Here is a 23,380-nt window from a genome sequence, read left to right as displayed (position 1 = left end):
AGCCAGGACGGGTAACGGCAATCATCTGCATTGCCAGCCGTAAGCTTAATCTGTTTTCCCCAGCTCCCCTGCCCCAGGGAAGCCCACCTACAACAGTAGGGAGCGGGCACAGAGATAGCAAACGCTTACTAACCGGCTTAAGCAGCCCTCAGAGGAGCAGCCATCTCTACTCAGGGCACCGACTGAGGGCGGCAGCTTCACTCCGCCCCCAACGCACGCGCCGCCCGAAGAGGCTGGGTGGGACGATTCAGAAGGACGGCTGCTCTACTGCGCATGCGCCGTGACGACGGCGGCCTCGCCTTCCTGCAGCGCACTTCCACCTTCCGGGAGTGCAAAGGGGCGGGCGGGCGCGGAGCAGCCAATCAGCGGCGCCCACGACCCTCCCTGCACGAGTCGGAGCCGTCGGGCCGGGGCGCCGCCACTACGGCCGCGGGTGTCGGCGGCGATGGTGTCGGCCGCGGCCTCTGCTGGCCGCCTGGGCTCCGCGCTGCCCTTCCTGCTGGTGCTCCTCGACCTGCAGTATCAGGGTGAGGGGGGCGGGGAAGCGTCGTGAGAAGCGGTGGGCGGCGTAGGGCCCACCCCGCCGGCAGGCTTCTGGGAAGCCCGGCGGCCGGGCCGGGAGAGCCGTGGCTGGCAGCGCCGTGGCGGCGGGGCGTCCCGCGGGAGGGCGCTTCTGGGAACGGCACGGGGCGGGAGGAGGCCGGGAGCTGCCACCTCAGCGGGCCGAGGGCGTAGGGCGGCCCTTCACCGGGGCCCTGGCGGCGCCGTGCGTGCCTCGCGTCCCGGGCGGCGTCCCCCAGCGCTGCTCCTCGCGGCTCCGTCCCTTTAAGTGCCCTATTCGGGCTCCCGGGGCGTTCCTGGCTCTCTGCCTCTGTCGGTGCCGACCTGCAGCTTTGCCGATGCTTCTTATAGTTGTGGTGAACTTGTTTATATTTTATTTGATCGTTTGCTTTCCTTCTGCTTCCCCATTAGTGTGTGAAAATCAGCAGACGGTTTTATCCGCCCCTCCCGCGGCCTCGTTTTCTTTTCGAGTACGCTATCAGTAACACCTGTGCAGTCAAACTTATTCTCAGGCTGCTGTGAAATGTGTAGCTTGGTTATACAGTGGTGCAGGTAGTTCAACTTGAGGAACTTTCTCTCACAGGTGCTGGCAGGTCAAGGTGCAACTGAAGCCATCAATGCTCAGGATAAGTGTCCAGACTAAGGGCTGACTTGGGCTTGTTATTATAAGTTTGCTCCTTAAGGTGTTAAACTAAAGAATAATTCAGCTGGCCAAGAGGTGATGTGGGCATGTGGTGGCAAAGATAGCCTGCTGTCCAGGTGTGCTCCTCTGTGGTGTTGGATGGCTTTTCTTGGGTGTGTGCTCAGGTGCTGCTAGGGGAAAAACAGTGGTCACTGTCCACGTATACTTCTTTCTCTGAGTGTGACAGCGATGTTCCTTCTAAGGATTCTTTACTCAGTGTTGTTGACCAGTTTCAAGTGTGCAATTTAAGGGCTATATAGAATTACTAATGCTGTGTTTCGTTATTTGGAGAATATTTTCGTAACTTCAGTTCAGTATAGAAGTTTTGGAATAGAGTAGTAGGCTGAGGAGTGATGTTTCTGGAACTTACTGAATTTGTTAACACCTTAATCAGAAGTTCGTTTTCCTGAAAATGTTATTAAGGAGTTCAGAGGTGTTTTTTTTTTTTTTTTTTCTCCTCACAGTATTACTTTTCTCTAAACTCAGAGGCATTTGCTGACTTGATTGTAGAAATGTCTTGTGGCAGTTAATTTGTGAGGCAGTGAATAAGTCAGGCTGCATTAAAGTCAGATTTTAGTTATTATCTATGAGTGTGAATTGCCATAGAATCATAGAATGGCCTGAGTTGAAAAGGACCACAGTGATCGTGTTTCAACCCCCCTGCTGTGTGCAGGATTGCCAACCAGTAGACCAGGCTGCCCAGAGCTATGTTCAGCCTGGCCTTGAATGCCTCCAGGGATGGGGCAATTATGACTGACTATTAAATCAGTTAGAAATATTTTTTGAATCCTTGGTGTTGTGGGAAGTTGTGTTTTGCCCCTTCCTGTCCTGCTTCTTGAATTCCTTCCCATTTGATACGAGTTGACTCTTGGGAAGATTGATCTTTCAGGACTTGTGCACACTAATAGTGATAAAACATGACAACTGGAAGGGATAGAGGGGTATTGTTTCTCTTTCCATGCTCTGTCCTCAGACAAAGGAAACTGAATAAAGGGAAGCGGGTTTCAAGCATACGGAGCTCAGTTCATTACTGTGGGTACAGTTAGGTGTTTCTCTCGCTTCCATTCCGTATCTTTTTGTCCTGAGTTTGGGAAGGTTTTGAATCTCCCCACAAATTGTGAAGGGTAGTTGTGTGGTGTGGGGTGAGGGAAGCATTGCTGTGCTCTGAGGCTTCTTCCAGGCTTGTTTGCTTACATGCATACAAAACTGAAGCTCAAACCTATTTAAAAACAGCAGCAAACATGACACCTGTATTGAACACATAATCATTCAAATTGGAACCATCCCAAAACAGGATTGCTGCCTCCTGTGGCAAAACAATCACTCAAGTTCTCTGCTAAAATGGAAAAAGAAAAGTTTAGTAGTGTACCATTCCAAGGCAGGAATCTGGGTAAATGCAAAATTTTGACACTGTTCTGAAGTTGGAAGGCTTTTTAAAGCTTTTTACATTAGGAGTCAGACTGATTACATGAAAATGTAACTGGAAGTTCATATGCACGTAATAGCACTTGTTACTGAAATAAAACAAAAGTCTTCCCAGGAAGCTGTGATTTATTTGAAGTGAACATATTTAACTGGAAAAACGAGTTAGCTGCACCTGTTTATCTTTCCTCCTGACCTCTTTCCTTTCAGGTGTCAGTACTGGTGCCAGTTCTTGTCTGGGAGTGCATCTTTCCACTCCTGTGTTGGGGCTGGCTCAAGCTCTGAACCTGTTCCTACTGATGCTCCAGCAGCTGGGGCTCCTGTGTCTGCTGGTTTGAGCTCATCAGGCACCTTTTAGGAATAATAATATCCAAGTTAAAATAGTGCAAATGTTTAAATAGCATGCATGGACATATCATCAGTTTCATGCTGGAGCAAGGCTAGCTTTTCTAGCTGTAGTACCGAGCTGTCTGTATCTGGCTGACTGATATCTGTCTGCTGGAAAGACTGGCTGGAGTTGGTTGTTGTGTTTCCCAGACTGAGGAGCCAAGAGATGCCCAAATGCCATGCGCAGAATTTGGTTCCTTAGGGTCAGCAGCACTGGCTCCTTTGCTTGGTGCTGCTCCTCAGCTGTCTGCTAGGGCAGCTGATTCAGAGCCACCATTTGCATGCTGCCAAAAAATGCGTAAGCCATATAGTTACATGAAAAAGCAGCATAATGATCAGGTCTGTGCAGTGTTTCAGTGCACTAGTGGTATATGTCAATTTTCTTTGTGGCTACACTGGTTGTACAGGCTGGAGACTCTCCATTGATTTACCACATTCAGCAGCTTTTAGGGTCAGATTTTAATGCAAGTCCAGTAACAAGTTCTGTTTTGCAGGCAAGGAACCTGCAGTCACTTGTACTTCTGTTGTTTTTGCTTTGCCTTATTTCTCTACCCGAGTTACTCCTGCTTTTCTTACTATTAGCGGTCACTTGCCTCATTTCCTTTTTTTTTTTTCTGTTTTTTCTGTTACCATCTTCAGTGTTTTCAAGGAGAAAGATCTCTCCTGATGAATGTGTTATGTAACTGTAGAACTGTAGCAAGCGTTGTGCAGATGAAAGGCTCTGAGTAGTACAGGCACACCCTGTAGTGGAGGCTATTCTTAGGGCACTGCCGGTGTCCCTAAATCTGAAATAAGGATGCTCAGTAAAAAAAACCATGAGATTCTGTGAAACTTGAATGCCTTTGTTAGGGGTATCAGAGAGCAACGTACAGCCTGCTTTTAGGATCCAGCTCCTCGAGTTTGAAAGATTTCAGATGTTTCTATGTGGGGAGATCATTTCATGTTTGCCTGTGGTATTATCTGACTTGTTGCCAATTTACTTCTGGCTATAGACTTCATATCCAACCGTGTGGGAATCTTTATGTCATCTTGAAAGATGATGGGTGGACAAGTTGATGATGAAAGGTTTAGGCTTTAAAAGCAGGAAAAAAATCCCCATGGTGCAAAATCCAAACAGAATAGCAGTTTTTTTTCATGAAAACGATATTCACATGAAGGCTGCCTTGAAGTGAACCTCATCTACCTCTGTATATGAGAAACTTGCTGTCAAGAAATACTTCTGTACCACTGTCAGCTAAACTGTTTGTATTCTATGCAAAACACCCAGAATAGATTTTAAAATGTGTTTCAAAACCATTCCCTAAATGGGCTACGTGGTAAGTAGTGTTACCTTTTTAACTTCATGTATTTGAGCTACAGCAAGAAGAATTCGAGGCTTATTAGTTGTTCTTATTAACTTAGAGGAATTTGCTTAATATTGGGATTATAAAGCAAATGATAGCATTGAAGCCTTTGAATTCAGTCACATGAGTTCTTACCAATAACAGGTAGAGCTTCTTTCAGTGGATACAGAAGACATCTTTTTTTTTATAGGCAGCTCAGTAGTTTCCTTACAGTGTGTAGATGAAAGAATTATGATCTGTACTGAAGAGTGAGAAAAGAAAAATAAGATCTCGGGTGCTGAAAGCTCTTAGTTCTAAAATACTGATGACTTGATGTTCAGAAATTAGTGTTCTTTTATTACAAATATTTTGTTGCTTGATCACCTTTCTGTGAGAAATTTTGATATCTTTCCTTTAATGTAGTTAGGTAATGTAGCTTTTACTCAGAATGTAAAATAGCGTCAAGGTGCTGCTGTTTTGTTTTATTTGTTTGTTTGTTTTAATTCAAGATTAATTCATAGAGTAATAGGATTATGGATGGGGAAGGATCTTAAGAATCATCCAGTTCCAACCCCATGCTGTGAGCAGTGCTGCCAGCCACCAGCTCAGGCTGCCCAGGTCTCCATCCAGGCTGACCTTGACCGCCTGCAGGGATGGGGCATCCACAGCTTCTCTGGGCAGTCTCTTCACTGAGCCTGAATTGGTGTATCTACAGCATGGACTTAAAAAATCAGCTCCTTCCTTCATGACAGCCTTCTTTCCCTGGTGACAGAGCAGCAACGATTCATTAGTTTTGAACTAAAAACCTGTCCCTTCCAAAACATATGGCTTGAATATGAATTTCATACCACTAGTTAAATGGAAAGGCATTGATAACTTTAATTGTTCACATCAGAATTTGCACCACAGAAACATTTTGCTTGGGAAGATGTGGATCTCCATTTCAGCACCAGTGCTGATGCTTATTGTGTGGATCATATTATTTCTGTATGTCTTTTGTATAATCACACTGCTCAGTCAGAAAACAATCTTTGTTTTTCTTGAAGGAGCTGAGTGTGGAATAAATGCCGAAGTAGAAAAGCAGCTTGAAATGGGGAAGAAGTTATTGGCTGCTGGACAACTGGCAGATGCTCTGTCTCATTTTCACGCGGCTATAGGTATGTATTTGAAGAAAGTGATGTTTATGTTGAAACAACTCTGATTTATAAATTTTCAAGTAAGTTTGATGGTTCACATCCTTGAATTGAAATACAAGCACACAGACAGCACCAATAAAAAGCAGTGTTTATTAACGCTGTATTTTCTTGGTCACATATTGTGGGCTTTAAATTGTTGGACTTTGTTGGAATACATGCATTTACAAGCACATTGTTTTTTCTTTGAAGTGAATAAAATCGTGGTGCTACACAGAAAAGTCTCAGTAGCACAGCTCATTACTATCAATGTCTTGGTATAAAAGTGAAATGTGAATGAAATATCTGCTGATTCTGAGCTCTTAGTATTTTGTCCTAGTTCTGTAAGATCAGCTTCTCTTAAATACAGAAAGTGAAGGGAGTCTCTTTTTCAGTGCTACGGCAGTGCCTTGTGCTATGGAAATGGTCTCTTACTCCCTTTGCCTCTGTGTGGCTGCCAAAGCCACATGTTTACTTTAAAGCTCAACTGTAATCTCAGATGAGGTAAACAAGGGACATCCTTGTTTTGTTCCTTAGATGCGTTTTATTGTCTGTAATTTCATTGATAGTGAAAAGGAGTGTATTTTTGAAATCCAGTAAATAGTCTACTGTCTTTTACTGCATTTTGTTGTTTGGGCGATCTAAATTACCTTTCCTTGAGAGCCTACAGTAACTGTCACTACTTTTTTGAAATACTGCATGGTGAGGAGTATTAGGAACTTAAGTACTGTTTTCAGAGGCTTATGTTCCCTTTCTGTAGTGATATTTGTGCATGTGCTGGGTTTAAAGGATGTTAAAATTGCAGGATCTTGCCAGCTTGAATGGCAGACCACGTATTGGCCTTGAAGTTAGCCTGCAGGTTTTTATGTAGTGCATGTTTTTCCTCTGCCATTGAGAGGGTGTTGGTGCCCACCATATATTAAAGGAACGAGTTGCTTCTGTCTAAATGGGTGATGTAAAGGGTTTGTGCATCTGTAATGACATCGGTCTAACGTATGGGTCATTTTGGGATTACTTGTTTGCTTTTTATACGATGAAATGGGCAATGATGAATTAACATGCTTTCAAATGCGGGCCTGCAGTTTGAGATAAAGGGTTAGTATTTAGGAGCTTTTTTTTTTTTTTTTTTGTACAAAGCTGAAAATATATGCATATTTCACCTTTAGAAGTCTAAGTTATTTGGAATATACTGCTAATCTTTATTGTGCAATAATTAAACTGCATAAAATTACTTGGAAAAAAATGTTTCATTGATAAGTATAATTTTTCCAATGGCTTAAAACTCAGGAAATATATTTTTAGTCATTACAGTTCAGCTGTACCCAAAGGTTCAGTTACTTTGGAGGCAGTATTCTGATTGCTGTTCATTTGCTTGCAGAGGGAGACTCTGATAACTACATTGCTTATTACAGAAGAGCCACAGTGTACTTAGCCATGGGCAAATCTAAAGCAGCAATTCGTGATTTAAGTAAAGTGGTTGAATTAAAGCAGGACTTCACATCCGTAAGTATTCTTGAAATTGGAAACTGTTCAAGCGTAAAAAAGAAATATTACTTCAAAGGAGGTTGTTTGTCAGGTTTTGCTAAACAGAAATAGAAAATACATTATAACTCAGAGCTTTAAATACGGTAAAGTAATAGCAGTAGTGTGTGTACTTGAATTTGCAAATACTCCAAGAGCAGTCTAGACTTATTCTGGAAACTAATGGTTTCATTAAGTGCATGTTCCTTGTGGGTTTGTCCTGTATGCTTTCCTTCTCTCCTTTGCAGCTGTTCCATTTTCAGTTATGCTGCTCTCTCAGGGGTGGGGAAAGGGAGAGCAGATGCCTCTTCTCTCTTCTGTCCTGTTACTTGATTTGAGGCATTTCTCCTGTCCTGGTCTCACTGCCCTCCCGTGGGGCAAGTCCTGACTTACTCCTACCTCTTTTGTGCTTATTACATGAAGAGAGTCTGACTAAGTAGTTGGGTGATGTCCTCTCCACCCAATTCCCTCATTTCCATTTTCAGTAGCATGTCCTGGATAACTTCCAGTAAAGTAGCAAGTGTTAAATTCAGTGTTGTATTTGTATCATAAATCAAATCATATAGATCATTAACTTGCCTCGATATGTACTGGCTGTTGCTCTGAGAGTTTAGTGGAAGAACTCAATGTGGGAAATTTTAAAAATTATTTATTTCTGTTGGTTCAAAACAAATCTATGAGAAGTTATAACCAGGAAAGCAGCTGAAGGTTAACGTTCTAAAAGTTGTACGAAACAAAGTGAACAAGTTCTTTTGCTGATGTCTGGAGTTACTGCTATTTATTAGAAAAGTGCATCTGTCTCAGCTGTGGTGCAAAGTAATTATTTACTGTCAGACGCCTCTTAAGAATGCTGTTGGTTTAAGAAGGCAAAGAGCAGGTGATGTTGTCTCTGACTCAGCTTGTTAGCTGCAGTAAAATGAAATCATTTTCTTCTGCTAAAGGTAATAGAAACAGATTTTCGTAATTCCTTGAGTTCTAATGTGTAAATAGAAAAGAATTGCCTTCTATTTCATTTCAGGCAAGATTACAGAGGGGACAGCTACTGCTCAAGCAAGGAAAATTTGATGAAGCAGAAGATGACTTTAAAAATGTGGTAAGTCAGAGTCCTGAATTGGAAAAACTGCTTTCCAGCTTTTAAAGTTGGCTTCTAAGGCAAGATCTCAACTCTGATGTTTTAGAGAATGTGAATGTATACATAAGTTCGTGTCTTCCTTGTTCTTGAAGGGTATTGCAGTTAAGCTGCATCATGTGAATAAATGACCAATGTTGGGATGGAATAGAGAAGATGAAACCAGAAGGTGCTGCATGAAGCAGCACAGCACTTTGAAGAGGTTTTTGGGTTTTTTTTGCATATGTGCCTAATGCTTTGTGATCTCTGCTTGATGGCATTTATACTGGAGATCAGTCTTCTTTGACCAGAAATGTAGGGCTAGTGATGTGTGACTCAGTGTAAATCAGCATTCAGTTACATGCTTCATGATAATCAGGTGGCAGTGGGAAATAACTGGGTGCCCTCACGGATCAGGCTCTTTCCAGTGATTGCCAAAGGGTCCTAGGCTCTTAGTTCAGTCACTGTGATGTTAAAAATCAGATAATTCAGTGGCACGCATCTGCATCTCTTCACATTTGCAGAGGAGTTCTGCATCCCTCCTGAAAGTACTGACAGAAGTCTCTCTGTGATCAGAAGGTGCCCAGAGTTTCCGTACAGGTCTGGCTGGCTGTTATTCACTTGAGGTTTTTATTTCAGTGGATATTTTGTGTTATAGCAACCTTGTGCTGCAAAAATAATCCCTGGAACAAAATCAACTTCATCTTTGGGAAATATGTACAATAAGCTTCTCTCTCTGTTGCATCAAATTACTGTAAGAACATGAATAAATAGGATTAATTATTATATTCATTTATTCTTCAGCATTTGCTGGTTTAAACAGCTCATCTGTCCTTTATACCAGCATGAATAGAATTTGCAAGTGTAACTGATGCTGTCATACTGGCATTCTTTGAAGTGTGTGATGGAGAAAGCAGTTCTGTATTGCAGATTAGAGATGCTACATGGAATCTTTCTAGTGAGTCTGTAAGTGGAGAACAGAGCAGTTACAGTTTACACTTGCAGGGCAGCTTTGTAGCCATTACGATAATGAATGTGCCAGGTGATGCTGGTGTTTGCAGTAAAACTGCAGTAGCTTATCCTGAAAGTCATGTAGCAGTGGCTCCTGCTGCTGCTTGCTCAGTAAGCAGCAAGCATTTGGTCTACAGTTGCACATCGAATTGCAGTGCAGCCCTGCTGTTTGCACTGTGTGAGAATGTCGTCCAGTTGTGATTAACTGAGGCCATAGTTGCTGCAACAGCATTTACATGATGTCAGTGTTGATTCTGAGTGTGTGTATGCATCTTTTTCCAGTGACTCCTTTCTGGACTGTTGCATAATAACATGTAACATGGAAATAACATAGAAATTACATGGAAATGCTTTCCCAGTCAGCTGTGGAGTAGCTTGCTTTTTTCCAAACCAACTGAAACTCCAGACAGTCATAGCTGCTTTTCTTCAGTCATGTCGTTTCCAACTTCAGTTGGGCTTCGAGGCAGAAGAAGAACAGAGTTTTGTCTCAGTAATTGAGTGAGATTTTATATTGGTCCTAAAATCTTAGTTCCAGTTTCCTTGGTTCTCTGAACAGTGTTGCTTATGTGCTTTCTTAGTGATTATGTTAAGTGGTATGTTTTGAAAAGAATATTTTGCTTGAACATATTGTATTCAACTGAAAAACACGATATTGAATTAATCCTTTATAATAGGTTTCTTTATTCATTCAGTAGAGAAGATCCTATTATTGTATCTTGACTCCAAAGTAAAATACTTCTGTGAAGGCCTAGTGAGAGATTCCTCTTGCTTTCTTCTAAGTCTTTCAGGTACATGGTCAGGTTGTTCTCTCAGTTCTTGTTCTGGCAACGTGCTTACTTCTCAATATGAAAATGTTTAATCTTAAAGTGAGAGGAAATCAAAGCACAGTATTGTGAAACATTAACACTCTGTTTCTCTGTGACACTGATTTATGTATATGTGAGAAAGGGAGAGGTGGTGGAAGACTTTTTAGAGATTAAATGGTTTCTAAGTGATTTTAAGACCTGGACATCCAGACTCTCCAAATTAGTTGCTAAAGCAACAGAGGAAAATTAAACAGTAGTCACTCAAACTTTTGACTCATACTGCAAGTCAGTTGTCAAGGACTGAAAAGGAGTAAGTAATTCATTGCTCAAAGTAAAACTTCCTTCTATACTAGTGCAGATATGACCCAAAGAAGTACCAGTGGGGTCTCTGTAGCTTTTAGGCTAGAATTCAGTTTTGATCTTGGATTCCTAGTATTGTACATTTTACGTTTGAACTGAGTATATAATTTCTGGTCTGCTTTTTGGCTGAGTAAATGTAGGTAAGGGCCTAAATGGCTCTCTGACCTTTCACTTTGGCTGGATAGCTGCTAACTAGGCTACTCTCATTCTCAGTAAGTATGTAATACATCAGCAAATGTAGATATCCAGACCAGCATCTAAATTGCAGAGAGACATTGACTGTCCCACGTTTGTCATGCATCTAAGTCTGCAAGCAGTCACTGTAACTTAGTAACCACACAGAGGAACCATGCAGCATTCTGATCATATGACTGAGCCTGCAGAAATTGAATATCATGTAAAGATGGGAAGAAAGTGCTGTGTTTCAACATCTTAATATGAAGAAAAATAATCTGCTTTCTTTAGTATAGAGATTTTCAGGACATTGTGTGACATAATGTGGTTCTGAGGACATGATCTGCTTGCTAAAATGATTAAGGAGGAGGTAAATGTGAGAGTTAGCTTTCATGATTTTCCCCCCTCCTCCCCAGGAAAATTTTGTGGATGAGATGAGCTTTCTTGAGATAAAGCCAATCATTTTGGTTGTATGCCCTTGGCTGACAGTAGATGTGTTCCGAGGTGTGATTTTGGTGATGGTGATTTGTTTTTGGTTTAAGGCAGAGGATCAGCTCTTAAGATGTTCCCCACTTTTGAGTTAGAGAAACCAGCTCAGTATTTGGAAAGTAAAGAGAGTGATTTTACTTGGGCTACTCAAGGACAGGCATGTAGGAGGAAGGCAGTTTCTACTTCCTTGTATGACACTTGAGTCACTGTTGCCAGTATTGCTTTCCCTACGTACCAAAAGCTGCGAGTGGTGTAATGTGAACTGCCTGTAAATGTTATTTTCTCATAGCATATTCCCTCAGTCTGTCAAATCCCAGTGGAAATACTGAAATATCAGTTTCTTTCCTGTCCTTCCTCCATTCTTTCTTAGAGTTGTGCTCCTTGAAAGGATTGTCTGAAGAGTTCAGCAGATGAAGTTGTTCTTGAGAGAAATTCTTTCGTTTTATAGTACATGGGAAAAGTTTGTGAGGACCCTAAACCTCTTTAAAATTGTATTGTTGCCAGATAGAGCAGTTCTTCTGTTCAGATGCTTCTACCTGAAACAGTACTGGCTGTTTTAAGGGCATTAGTGGCATTGTGAAGGCAGGCAGTGGGAATGCCTGACTGGGAAGGGTGGGAGCACTGCTTTCATCTATAGAGCCTTTTGAGACCTCAGCTTTTGTGCCATTGTTTTACAGGTTGATGTTGTTTTTTGTTTTGTTTTTCCCATTTTTCCTTCCTGCATTTCCCTTTTGGCTGAAGTTAATCACTTTGGTTTTGGATAGAGGAAGTGATTCAGACTTATCCCTTGATATGTTAAGGAAGACTGTGTTTATAGGAACTCTTCGTTTTTGCCAACGGATGCACCGAGCTGATGAGGTTACAGCGTGCACCAGGAAGCATTTTTTGCCTAGCAAGACCAGATAACAGCTCTTTACTCTTCAGAAAAGTAGCTTTTTCCTTCTAACTCAGCTGTCAGAATGGAAATTTAACATCTAGAGGGTAATAAAACTCTTAATGGATGTCAACAGAATGGTCTAATTCTTGTGTGCAGAGTGCTCAGGATGAAACAGAGGTAAAGCATAAGTCCTTGGGTGAATTTATTTATTTTGAAGTTGTTGCTTACAGTGTATGAGTAGTATTTACTTCTTCAATCTCAATTTTGGTTAAATGCTCCTATGCATTAATATCAAGTTCATTTGGTTCTGATTAGTAGCTTCCAAATAATAGCTGTCAATAGGGTGAATTTGGGAGTGCATCAGTGCTCAAAACTGAGGCCTCAGCCCATGAAAGCCCTGGAATATTTATTTGTCTTCAAGCATGTGATTTTTGAGAGAAAATAGAAGGAATAATTATATCCTCTGGTTGTCACATTTCTTTCAAATCCTCTTTTTATTTTTTTTAGGACTGACTGTGATGTTCACAGTTGCACTGTGCTGCAATAAATACTCCCATTTGAGATTTCCTAAGTACCCTTCCAAGGGAGACAATTGCATGAGCATTTAAAAGCTAGAAACTGAAGTTTCCACTTGCAGCTCCACTAGATGTCAGCCAAAACTAAGTGGCTGAGCATGGTGTGTTTGCAGATGTTTGTTTTCTAATCTAGTGAAGGCTGTGGTTGCAGAATGCACTTTTTTTTTTTTTTACTTCAGTCAGCATTTTGGATGTAGATGGGAGAGACCATCTTATGTCACTGTAAGTTACCAAATGCAAGTTTGCTTAGTATCCAGAGTTCTCTTAAACTTTATGTTACATTACGTTAACCGTGAATGTTTCTCTCAGATGATATGGTCATGTATAGCTTCCTGGGTAAAGGATGTATTTAAATACTTTTTTCTGTCTTAATATCATGGCTGTGTTATCTAATATATCACTCTGCCAGTGCAGAGCTTTCCTTTGTGCTCTGTTCTTGTATGCATCGGTGTCTTGATTTCTAATAAGCTACAGAAATTCCTGCAGCCCTCTTTGAAACATCTAAGTTCGACAGGACCAAGTGCTGTGCCCTACCACAGCAACCCCAGGCAACACTACAGGCTTGAGGCAGAGTGGATGGAAGAGTGGTGAAAGAAATGGACCTGGGGGTGTTGGTTGATGCTCAGCTAAATATTAGAGCCAGCAATGTGTCCAGGTAGTCAAGAAGACCAATGGAATCCTGGCTTGTATAGAAGTATAGCAGTCAGCAGGAGCAGGGGGTGATAATCGTCCTGTACTCAGCTCTGGTGAGGTTGCGCCTTGAGCTCTCTGTTCACTGTTGGGCCCCTTGCTACAAGAAAGACACTGAAGCCCTGGAGTGTGTTCGGAGAAGGGCTGCAAAGCTGTGAGGGGTCTGGAGCACACATGTAATGGGGAGCAGCTGAGGAATTGTTCACTCTGGAGAAGTGGAGGCTCAGGGCAATTCTTATATCTCTCTGCAGCTACCTGAAGGAAGGTTGTGATGAGGTGGGGGTCAGCTTCTTCTCCCTCATAACTAGAGACAGGACAAAAGGGAATGGCCTCAAGTTGCACCAGGGGAGGTTCGAGTTGAATATGTTCTCTGAAAGTGGTCAGGCTCTGGAATGGTGGGCCCAGTGTGGTTGACTCACTGTCTCTGGAGATGTTCAAGAAATGCTAGGTATTGTACTAAGGGATGTGGTTTAATGGGGAAATATTGGTGGTAGGTGGATGGTTGAACTGGGGGATCTTGGAGGTCTTTTCTAACTGTGGTGATCTGTGATTTTTTTCACAAGCCTCATCAATTTACTTTCATTATCAGTGTATTCACAAGCATGAAAAGCAAGAAAAATGCTGAATTTGAATTGAATTCCTAGTATGTTTTTCTCCACTGTCCTGGATACAGCATGGTAGTATAGCAAAGTTTGGAGTCTTGCCTTTGAGATGAAGTGCTGTATATGCCAGCTTCCTTATGAGCAGTGGAGAGCTGGAAGATGCACATGTAAATGCATTTAAAGCTCTGCTTTAAAATCGTGTGGCTCATGCTTTTGTTCTGTTTAATGTCTCTCAGCTGGGTGGGGGGAAAGGAGAGTTGTTTTTTTTTTTTTTTTTGCCCTGGGATGATTCTCCACTTTACTGAGATTAGACAGTAAAATAACACAACACCTATAAGTGGTAAATCTGCAACAGAAAATTACTTACAATAACAAAACCATTCCCACATGCTGGCCTCTGTTTTCTCTGAAGGAATTATAATTTTGGGGTTGGTTTTTCTTTTTGGTAGTGAATGTAAGCTGCTGTAACAGATGGCTAATGCTTGTTGCTGTAACTTAAACTGCAACTAAGCATTCTAATCCAAATGTAGTAACCATCAAAGACAGCAAAGGATGCTGTGCTGAAAAGCAGCGGCTGTGTTCTGGAACATGTTCACCACTAGCAGTGTGCTTGCAGGGCACAGCTTAGGATGAGCATGCAGAGAACTATTAGATTTGCCTTAGATGTGTATTAGCTCAGCTGAAGTGAGATTTCTTTAATACCTTACTCCTTTCTAGGAAATCTTACGTGCTTAGTGCAAGCAGTTGGTCTGTGCAGCTTCACCATTCCAAAGGAAAAGGATGAATAACTGAAATGTTATTTGTTATCAATAGTAGTGTGATAGTTGCCTGATCGCTGGGCAGAAAGACAGAAGGAACTTGGAAAATAAACCAAAATTAGAGTATCAAACAACTTTTATTTCCTGCTGTCCCTGGGTGCTTTATGAAGAGACTTATTTTTGTTTTAATTAACATGACTGATGAAGACAACGTATTAGTACACTAAGTAATTACTAAGAGCCATGAGTGTATATTTTTGTCATATAGAGAGCATTAAACTAAAGCTTAATGGCTTAACTTGAATGGTAGCTTGAGAGGTTTTTTCCTTTGCTTTAACTGGACAGTTTGTACTATCTCATATTATCTGGGATGCTTCACTTAAATGATCTCTAATACAGTTTGATTTGTCTGTATGACTGTAACATTGCTTCTCCTATTTTACTGGTAGTTTGGTCCAAATAATTTACCGTGTCTAAGGAGTGCGGTAATGGATAAAGCTTATTTGTAGAAAAGAGTTCTTAATTTTTAAAAGAATAATGCTTAGAAATTGAGGGACAAAATTGGGTCAGTCACGGAACTGAAGAATTCAGAACTTAAAGGAGGTTTCTAATCTTTGAACTTTTAAAATCACAGATGTAGATATTTGCCTCTGTTGTATTCTCCAGTGCTGGGAGAGAATGAGGATGCGTGCTGGTGAGGGTTTATAAGCAGAATTTCTTTTCTAACTAGGAGAAAAGCTTTTTGAAACGTGTATTAAGAGTTGACCTACAAAGGACAGAACTCTTTGATTGCCTTCCACTGTTCTTGCAGAGAAGCAGTGTAAAGGAGTACTTTCAGGTCTAAGTACGACTTGATTTCCACCAAAGTAAAATGAAACAACTTCATAAGGTACAGAAATACTTTATGTAAGGCATCTAAGACAGAGGTGAGACCTGGTCGAGCTTCTCATGTTCCACTGAGGCTTTCACGTACTTAAGTGTTAGAACCAGGGGAATTCTGTTGAAGAAGTTCTGAGGATTAATGTTGAATTGCATTAGAGACTTGAGCACAGAGTATGAGCATTTGAAGAACTTGCATTCAGGAAAAAAAAGGAAGGGGCGACTTGAAGATCCAGGAGGAGAGGAAAAAGTACAGGATGACTTTGAGGATATGGTAATTTCCATGGGCATTCTGTGTGTAAAATACGAGGTTGTTCAAGTTTTGATTTAAAAACAAAACCAAAAAAATCTGAAGTCCTACTGATTCACCCCCTCTGAAACTCTGGAAATCATAATGATCAGCTGTAAGTGTGAAGCTACTGCTGTTGTCTAACTGTATTAATTTTACATATGACTTCCTGGCTTTGCAAGGGAATAGATGAGATTTTTCCTGGCCCTTATTTGTTGTTCCGGTTCCAGTAGCAGAGTTGCTGTGAGAGCTATTTGGTTTACTTCTTTGCAAATAGAAAGCTGCCTAAATAAATGAATGCAAGGAAAATGCAACTCCTTGGTCAGAGGAAGGAAACTAGCCATTAACAAAACCTTAGGCTTGTGTAAAACCGCATATGAAGTGAAGTGCCTGAATTCGTAGCTGATCGTGGTAAGCCCTCCCTCCAGCTGAAGCCTTGCTGCTGTTGCTGCTCTTTCTGGGAAGATCTAAGAACCACAGCCTCACAGTGATACTATCTGTGACATGTTGCAGTTGTTTGTATGTGTTGTGCTTAAAGTGGGATATGTGGTTGTTATATGGATATGCTTCCTACTGATGCTGAGGAATCTTGTATTTAATAACTAACTGCAGAAAGATTAACTTTGTTGCCATTGAGAGGACCGTGACTTCCTAAGGCTGATGTAAAAGATCTCTGGTTGTGTATTAATTTGTCCAAAGGTGAGTGATCAAGCCAGGGTGAGAGGAAGAATTAAGAGTTTTTGAACTTCTGATGTCTTGTATCAAAGCTCAAAATGTCTGTCTCTGGAATTTAAAGTTGGAAACACTTCTGGTGGAATTTTAAAACTTTTTATTTTCAGCTTTAATCAGTTTTCCATGTTATGATTATTAAAGGGACACAGTGATTTCTGAGCAAGCAATTCAGTCCCTCTTCATATTAATGTTTTCAGCTCAAATCCAATCCCAGCAATAATGAGGAAAGAGAAGCCCAAACTCAGCTGACGAAATCTGATGAGCTTCAGCGCCTGTATTCACAAGCATTGTCTGCATACCAGCAAGAGGATTATGAAGCTGCAATTCCTCTTCTTGATGAAATCTTGGCAGTAAGTGTTATGTAAAATGGTGCTGTCCACTGGGATAGTAACCTTTTGCTGGAAATCAGCTTAGCAGGGAGATTGGACTCAGTGATCTCCACATGTCCCTTCCAACCCATATGATTCTGTGGTACAGTAAAAAGGAAATAGGAACTCTTATCTGTGTGCATTATGGTTTAGCTTCTTCACTGATGAGAAAATGCATGATGTAATTGGCTTCAATTTGAGCACATTCTGAAGTTGGAGAGTGTAGAGCATTGACTGCAACAGTATTTTAAAAAAGGTCATTGTAGTTATGGGTAAAGATATGGCTTCAGCCAAACTTCTGTTGTGGCAGCTGTCTTGATCATTCTCCATTTTTCTCTAAGTTAGTATTCTTGAGGGAGCCAGGAGTGGTGAGGGAGCTTGTTCTCTAAATTTTGCAAATGTAGGAGACGTGTTTTTCATCTAGATTCTACTTTGTTGATAACGCAGTGCAATTTGTGCTGAATACAAAACTTGGTAAAGGGTAGTTTGTTACTAAGAAGTGAGTACTTCTCTTGTCTTGAGAAACAAAACAATAAAAGATCAGTAGCATCACAAAGTTCAAAACGTACATAGCTACCTGTATTCTCAGCCTTTTCCTCAAGATGTGTTTGTTGAATCCCACTCAATAAAAGTAGCCTGATAGTCTGTGTGGAGTAATTCAGTCTGTAGGCACCTGGTGTGTCGTATAGAAACATATTAAATGACAGTTAACTGCTGTGCTGTTTTACATGCACGTTAAAATCATTCATTTGGAGTTTACAACTTGAGCTTTTGGTGAAGAAAGTGCCAAAATGTTTGTGGGGAGGGAGCATAGAGAAGTAGAAAATTCTTGTTCTCTAAAACCAGGGTTTATAAAGCAAATGATAACCCAGAAGAAATCCTGTAAAAGGAATTGCCTGTCATAATGTATTGTAAGTAATTATCTTTGTCCTTCTTTGACATGGTTAATTCAGTGTAAATCTTTACAGTGGAGGTAGTGAGGTGACGTCTTGCATGGCTGAAGTTTACCTGCAGGCCTCTTTCTAAAGGACAGCTGACAGCTTGGTCTTTGCTGTTCGTTTCCCTGCATTCTTTTGGGAAGTTGTATTGATTTATGATCCTGATATCCTTCCCTGGAGGCTCAGCAGACTGTCCCAGTTTAAGCAGGGCCAGTAGATTTAATTCATCTCCCTGTGTGAGCTCATTAAATCATTTAGAAAAATTTCAGGCCTTTGTTCTCTATTTGGGCAGGTGCGTCACAGCATCCACCAGGAAGCAGGGATGCTAATTTTGTGCACTCTGCATGCAACTTGAACCGTATGCTATTGCAGTTGGCAAAATGAAATTCAATGGGATTCTTCTTATGTGGGGGAGGAAAAGAAGTGAACTGTTACGGACCAAAGTCAAGCTTTAATTTTGATTTCTCAAGGTTTGTGTTTGGGATGCAGACCTACGGGAACTTCGAGCTGAGTGTTATATAAAGGAAGGGGAGCCAAGCAAAGCGATTAGTGACTTGAAAGCTGCTGCCAAATTAAAGAGTGATAACACTGAAGCCTTCTATAAAATCAGCAGAATATATTATCAGCTGGGGGACCATGAATTATCACTCAGGTAATTTTATTGTTTGCTGTAATTGTAAGAACTGAAACCAAATGTAACGATGAAAGTCACGATAAACTGTGAAATAGCTACAGTGTCTGGTTTTTGGATGGTACAGCAGCTCTGGTCTGGACCTGGTACAGAAACCTCCTTTCCAGGAGCTAAGAACTGTGAAGACTCCGTGTTTATTCTTGTCAGATCAACCATCAGTTCTTCCTAGCATCTTGTTTAGATGCCACAGAGCAAAACTGTCAGAGTTGCTTACATTTTCTGCTGCTGTTGTATTTTTCTGTCCTGGAAGAAAGTGTTTCTCTAAACTTGCTTTGTTGGAGATTATTTTTTAAATTATTTTCAGTGAAAACAGAAACGTACTAAATGTGTCATAGGATGAGATTTGTATCTTCAGGAGTGGAAATGAAAGTTACTGGTTTAAAAATGGAGTTAATAAATAAAAATAAATAAATAAATAAATAAATACAGGAGTATCCATGTTATCCATGTAGTGGATCTAGAGCTGCCAAACTTTTGTTTACCCTTTCATTCCTGTTTAGTTGAAGGCATTGCCATACATTCCTAGGCAGTCCTGCAGATAACTGCGCTTGCCTGATCTACACTGTTAACATTATTCTCCTTGTGCTCAGCTGTACAAATGCTATGATCTTTTTGTATACGAGTGGCTTCTGGGAAGCTCTTGATGGCAGATGTGTTACTAGAAAAAAAACTTGTTTGTTTTCTTTTCTTTGCAGTGTATGACAGGGGCTGGTGGATAAAAACTGCTTGATTAACTTTATAGAAATTGATTCTACAGCTGGTCAAAGATTCTTTTTTGTATATTCAACTTAGTAAATGTCAAATAGCTGGCTTGTTTGCCTTACAGGCCCCATTTCCAGAGTATATTTAATCTGGTGTATATAGCTTGCTTCTGTGGTGATTTTTTTTTTTTTTTTTTGGTGGCTAGTATTACTTAACCTAATGATCATGGGAAGCATTGTTTTTGTCCTCTGAAATCCACAGTGGACTTCCTCTCTTTAATAACCAGATCTTAAGCTTTGATAAATGCTTATTATAAATGATAATATATTTGAATGAAGGGGAAGATTGTATGGAGAAATAAACTCTTGTTTGGACAGCTTATAAATGCTGCATTGTGTCTCCAGATTAAATTCCATAATGTATTTCTTCTCTCTTGTGAAAAGTGAAGTCCGGGAGTGTCTGAAGCTTGACCAAGACCATAAGCAATGTTTCTCTCTTTATAAACAAGTAAAGAAACTCAATAAGCAGATTGAGTCAGCAGAGGAATTCATCAGAGAAGGCAGGTAAGTGTTCATTGTATTAAAAAAGAAAAAAATGAGTGCTGAGGTGTCAACAAATTATCGACTGAGGAGCTGATTAAGTGTTGCTTTTTGCGTCTGTTAGCTGAAGTGGATAACTGAGCACAGCTATCAAATTACAGTCAAATTACATTGATTCATGTAGTCAATTCTGAATTCTTTTTTGATACCACTGTCTTCTCTTTACATACTTTATGGAGCAGGTATAAAGGTGAAGGTAGGGATAAAATTTATCAACTCTCAGGTATTGTAAGACTTCATCTTTGGACTAAAAACACAGGTAATTCTGCAGTGCCTCACTAGCTAAAGTGGAAGTGGTTCATAGGTTTCTCTTATGTATCCTGTTCAGTTCTACTGTGTTCTTCTAGTTCATGCTTCATTTCGGTTTTACATGTTCCCAGGTGCACAACATCCAACTGTAAGGAGCTCTAACAAGTGATTAAACATTTTCAGAGTGACTTTTTAAAAGGAAGTACATCAGGAATGCGAGTCAGCACAATGGAGGACAGTTTCATTAACTCAGCAGTTCATTTGGGCTCTTATTCTAGTTTTTTATTTGATCCAGTATCAGCACATTTTGAGGGACTCTTCTGAGAGCTTGCATTCCTCCTAGTTTGTAGCAGCGTATGAGTTCAATCACACATTTGTGTTTTTGGGTGAGAGTTTTAATCTGTTTCTTATTAACTGTGGAACTTGCATGTCTTTAAACCCTTACAGCAGAAATATGTTTTCCTTTGTGACTTGCTGAGAAGGTAGGGAGAAAACAAACTTTTTGACTGAAGCTGGCTGCAGTTGTTTGGCTTTTTTTTGGGGGGGGGGGGGGGAAGGGAGGGGGGGGGGAGGAGTAGGGGGTTATTGGTAGTACAAAAGGCAAACAGGACAGTGCTCACAGCAAGGCTCCAAACTTGGTCCATTTCAGACATCAGAGAGGGAGGGTTTTCTTCTTTTTCCACCACAAGTGCAGAGGCACGTATTGGACAGGAAGCAAATCAGGATACTGTTGTTTGTGCACACTGAGGAATGGCAGTCATGGTCTTCTGCAGAAACCTGATGGTCACAGTGCTTGCTCTTGTTGAAGGGAATGGAATATAAATCTTAAAATGGCCGAAATTTTTCTTCATAATGTTGCCTTACGTCACATCTTTAAGACTAATGCAGCCAAATTGCATTTTAAATAAATTACAGCAGTCTTAATAGTATGAAATGTAACTACTTGTGCTTTATAAAACAGATACGAAGATGCTATCAGTAAATACGACTCTGTAATGAAAACTGAGCCAGATGTCCCAGTTTATGCTACTCGTGCCAAAGAAAGGATCTGTCACTGTTTATCAAAGGTAATTCTGCCTCCACTTCTCTCTCCAAATTTCTTCAAAAACAAAAAGCATAACTCCACCCATCTATCTTGTTTTCCTTTCTCGTTTTCAGAATCAGCAGGCTACAGAAGCCATAAGAGTTTGTACACAAGTTCTGCAACTGGAACCAACCAATGTGAATGCTCTGAAAGACAGAGCAGAAGCTTATTTGCTGGAAGACCTTTATGAAGAAGGTACACTTGTATGCATTTTGTACATCTCTGCAGTCAGTATTTCAAAATTTTTTAACATGGGCTTTGATTCTGCACTATGTTGTTTATCTTTAAGCAGCACAGTTGTAGATCTAGGAAAGTATGTGCTGTTAATTTTGTCTTGATTAGTGCAAGTGGTATGCACTTGTTTTATCTACAGTTGTCTTTCTACAGTGGGCTACATTTTGGATCTTTCGTGAGAGCATACAGCTTATTCAGACTCAAACATTTATTTCAACAGCATTGTTAGACAATTGCATTCGTAGATGAAAGATCACTATAATTAGGGTCACAGAGACCCATTCTGGGAACTCCTTACAATGTTTTTGGACGATAGCATGAAATGAGATTTTCCTGTACCCTACCTACCACGTGCTCACCATAGAGGAAGGTATTGGCCATTGTTTCACCACCATACATCTCCTTTCTGCTGCCTAGAGCAGTAAGCTGGTTTTGCTTGAGGCAGCATTTTGTGTATGGGCTTTGCTTTCCATTGAGCTTGTAGACTGGCAGCCCTTACCATTGGGTTGTATGTAGAAACATACCAAGAAGTGCCTCCAAAAAGTTTTTTTTTTTTTTGACTGAATTTTCAGGTGTTCTGAGGAAGGTAATGGGCTGACAGATGTTTTGCGGGATGTCCTTGGGATGCTTTGTTGGAAACTTGACATGTTGTAGAGAACCAAATTGCATGAATCGCCAGTGCAATTGTTACTGGTGTGCATATGCATTGTGAGAGAAATGGCTAGCTGTGTTAGTGTAACTGCTAAAGAGGCAAAATGCCTGTTTATGTGTAGGAAGAGGTTCCTGTGGAGCCTTGCTTTGTTAGGATGGTGGAATTGTGCTGATATGGCTCTGATTGAAGGATCTCTCAGGGCTAGCTGTGAGAAAGCAACTATGTAGTGCTACGAACTGGATGAATGGTGAAGGTGTTGTCTGCAAGTAAAAGCAAATGTCATGAGGAGATCCCAGTTTACAGTTCTGCTTCTTTGTGTGGCCCAGGATGATGGAGTTGAATTTGAGTTCTCTGGATTTCCTTATAGCTTATGGAAAAGGTAACAGAAGTCAGCTGCCTCATGTGGACCTTCCCCCACTCTGTAGCAGGTGTCCTTGCTGCTGAAAATTGCCTATGTGAACAGCATTATCAGTATTCATTTTCCAAGTGGCACTGGTTGCAAATGCCCTTTGAAATCTTCCCATTCAAAGAGCACGCAAGCTGTGTGATGACTATTTATTTTTTTCCTGCACCCAGCTCTGTAGATATTCTGTAGGCATTGAGACTAAAAATCACTGGTAGAGCAGGGAAGTGACAAAGTGGCAAATGTCTGCTGGGGTTGTGCTGGACCCACTGGCTGTACCTCACTTCCTTTTAGACAGAGTACCATGGGAATGTTACTTGCTCCATATTCAACCTCGCAGAGGAGGGACTGAGTAATTGTCTCCATTAGGTAATGTGGCATCTTTCAGGGTACTACGTGCTAGTGTACTGTATGAATATTCATCATGTAGCTTAGTAAGTCTCATTTCCACACAAAGCCACTCTTAAGAAGGAGGCTTACACCATCTATCTGTTCTGTCCTCCTGCGCTCATTCGTGTAACAGTTTTTGAAGCCTTGGATTGCTTCAGTTAAATATGATAGCAAAAGAAAATTGTAGTCTTTAAATCTGCTGGAAAACTAGTTCCATTCATTTTAATACTTATAAAATAGCTTTCCTCTTCTGTATTCTGATGCTGAGTTGTCAGCTTTACAACTGAACAAAAAAAGCCCTCTTCATTTTAAACATTGATGAGACAACTGTTCTCATTAATGGTATACTCACTTTTTTTTTTTTTGTCTTTTTGAGAAATTATCACTGAGAGAAGATATTGCTCTCACCTCTTGAAGTGAACTTCAAAAATGAAATATGCTTTTTACTGCACTGTTTCAGGCCTCGTTGACTCAAGTACTTGAAAACAAAGTGTAATGAGGGCTGTACAGCTTCAAGTAGTTGTCATTATCAGCTCTGTAGGCTTTGTGCTTCAGAAGCTTGCCAGTCTTTCTCTGCTGATGCTGGCAGGCCTCCTTGCACCTTATAAGAGAAGGTGGAATACAGCAGCATTTCTGAAAATAACTGGCCTTTA

The 23,380-nt window shown here is 40.8% G+C and overlaps 1 protein-coding gene across 1 annotated transcript in view; it reads left to right on the top strand.

Moving 5' to 3' along the window:
• Window positions 1-333: 333 nt before the first annotated feature.
• The window catches only part of DNAJC3 (DnaJ heat shock protein family (Hsp40) member C3), a 31,925-nt gene continuing 8,878 nt past the window's right edge, over window positions 334-23,380 (top strand). The window contains exons 1-9 of the mRNA XM_048933201.1: window positions 334-527; window positions 5,421-5,531; window positions 6,925-7,049; window positions 8,086-8,160; window positions 16,615-16,767; window positions 18,194-18,375; window positions 19,560-19,679; window positions 20,926-21,031; window positions 21,123-21,243. Coding sequence (XP_048789158.1) covers window positions 446-527; window positions 5,421-5,531; window positions 6,925-7,049; window positions 8,086-8,160; window positions 16,615-16,767; window positions 18,194-18,375; window positions 19,560-19,679; window positions 20,926-21,031; window positions 21,123-21,243 — 1,075 coding nt within the window. The 5' untranslated portion in view covers window positions 334-445. The remainder of the gene's footprint in view (window positions 528-5,420; window positions 5,532-6,924; window positions 7,050-8,085; window positions 8,161-16,614; window positions 16,768-18,193; window positions 18,376-19,559; window positions 19,680-20,925; window positions 21,032-21,122; window positions 21,244-23,380) is intronic.

Source organism: Lagopus muta, chromosome 1 (genome assembly GCF_023343835.1).
Source record: "Lagopus muta isolate bLagMut1 chromosome 1, bLagMut1 primary, whole genome shotgun sequence".
Taxonomy (NCBI): Eukaryota; Metazoa; Chordata; class Aves; order Galliformes; family Phasianidae; genus Lagopus; species Lagopus muta.
The sequence above is the reverse complement of the archived record's forward strand: the minus strand, read 5'-3'. Positions and strand labels throughout refer to the sequence as shown.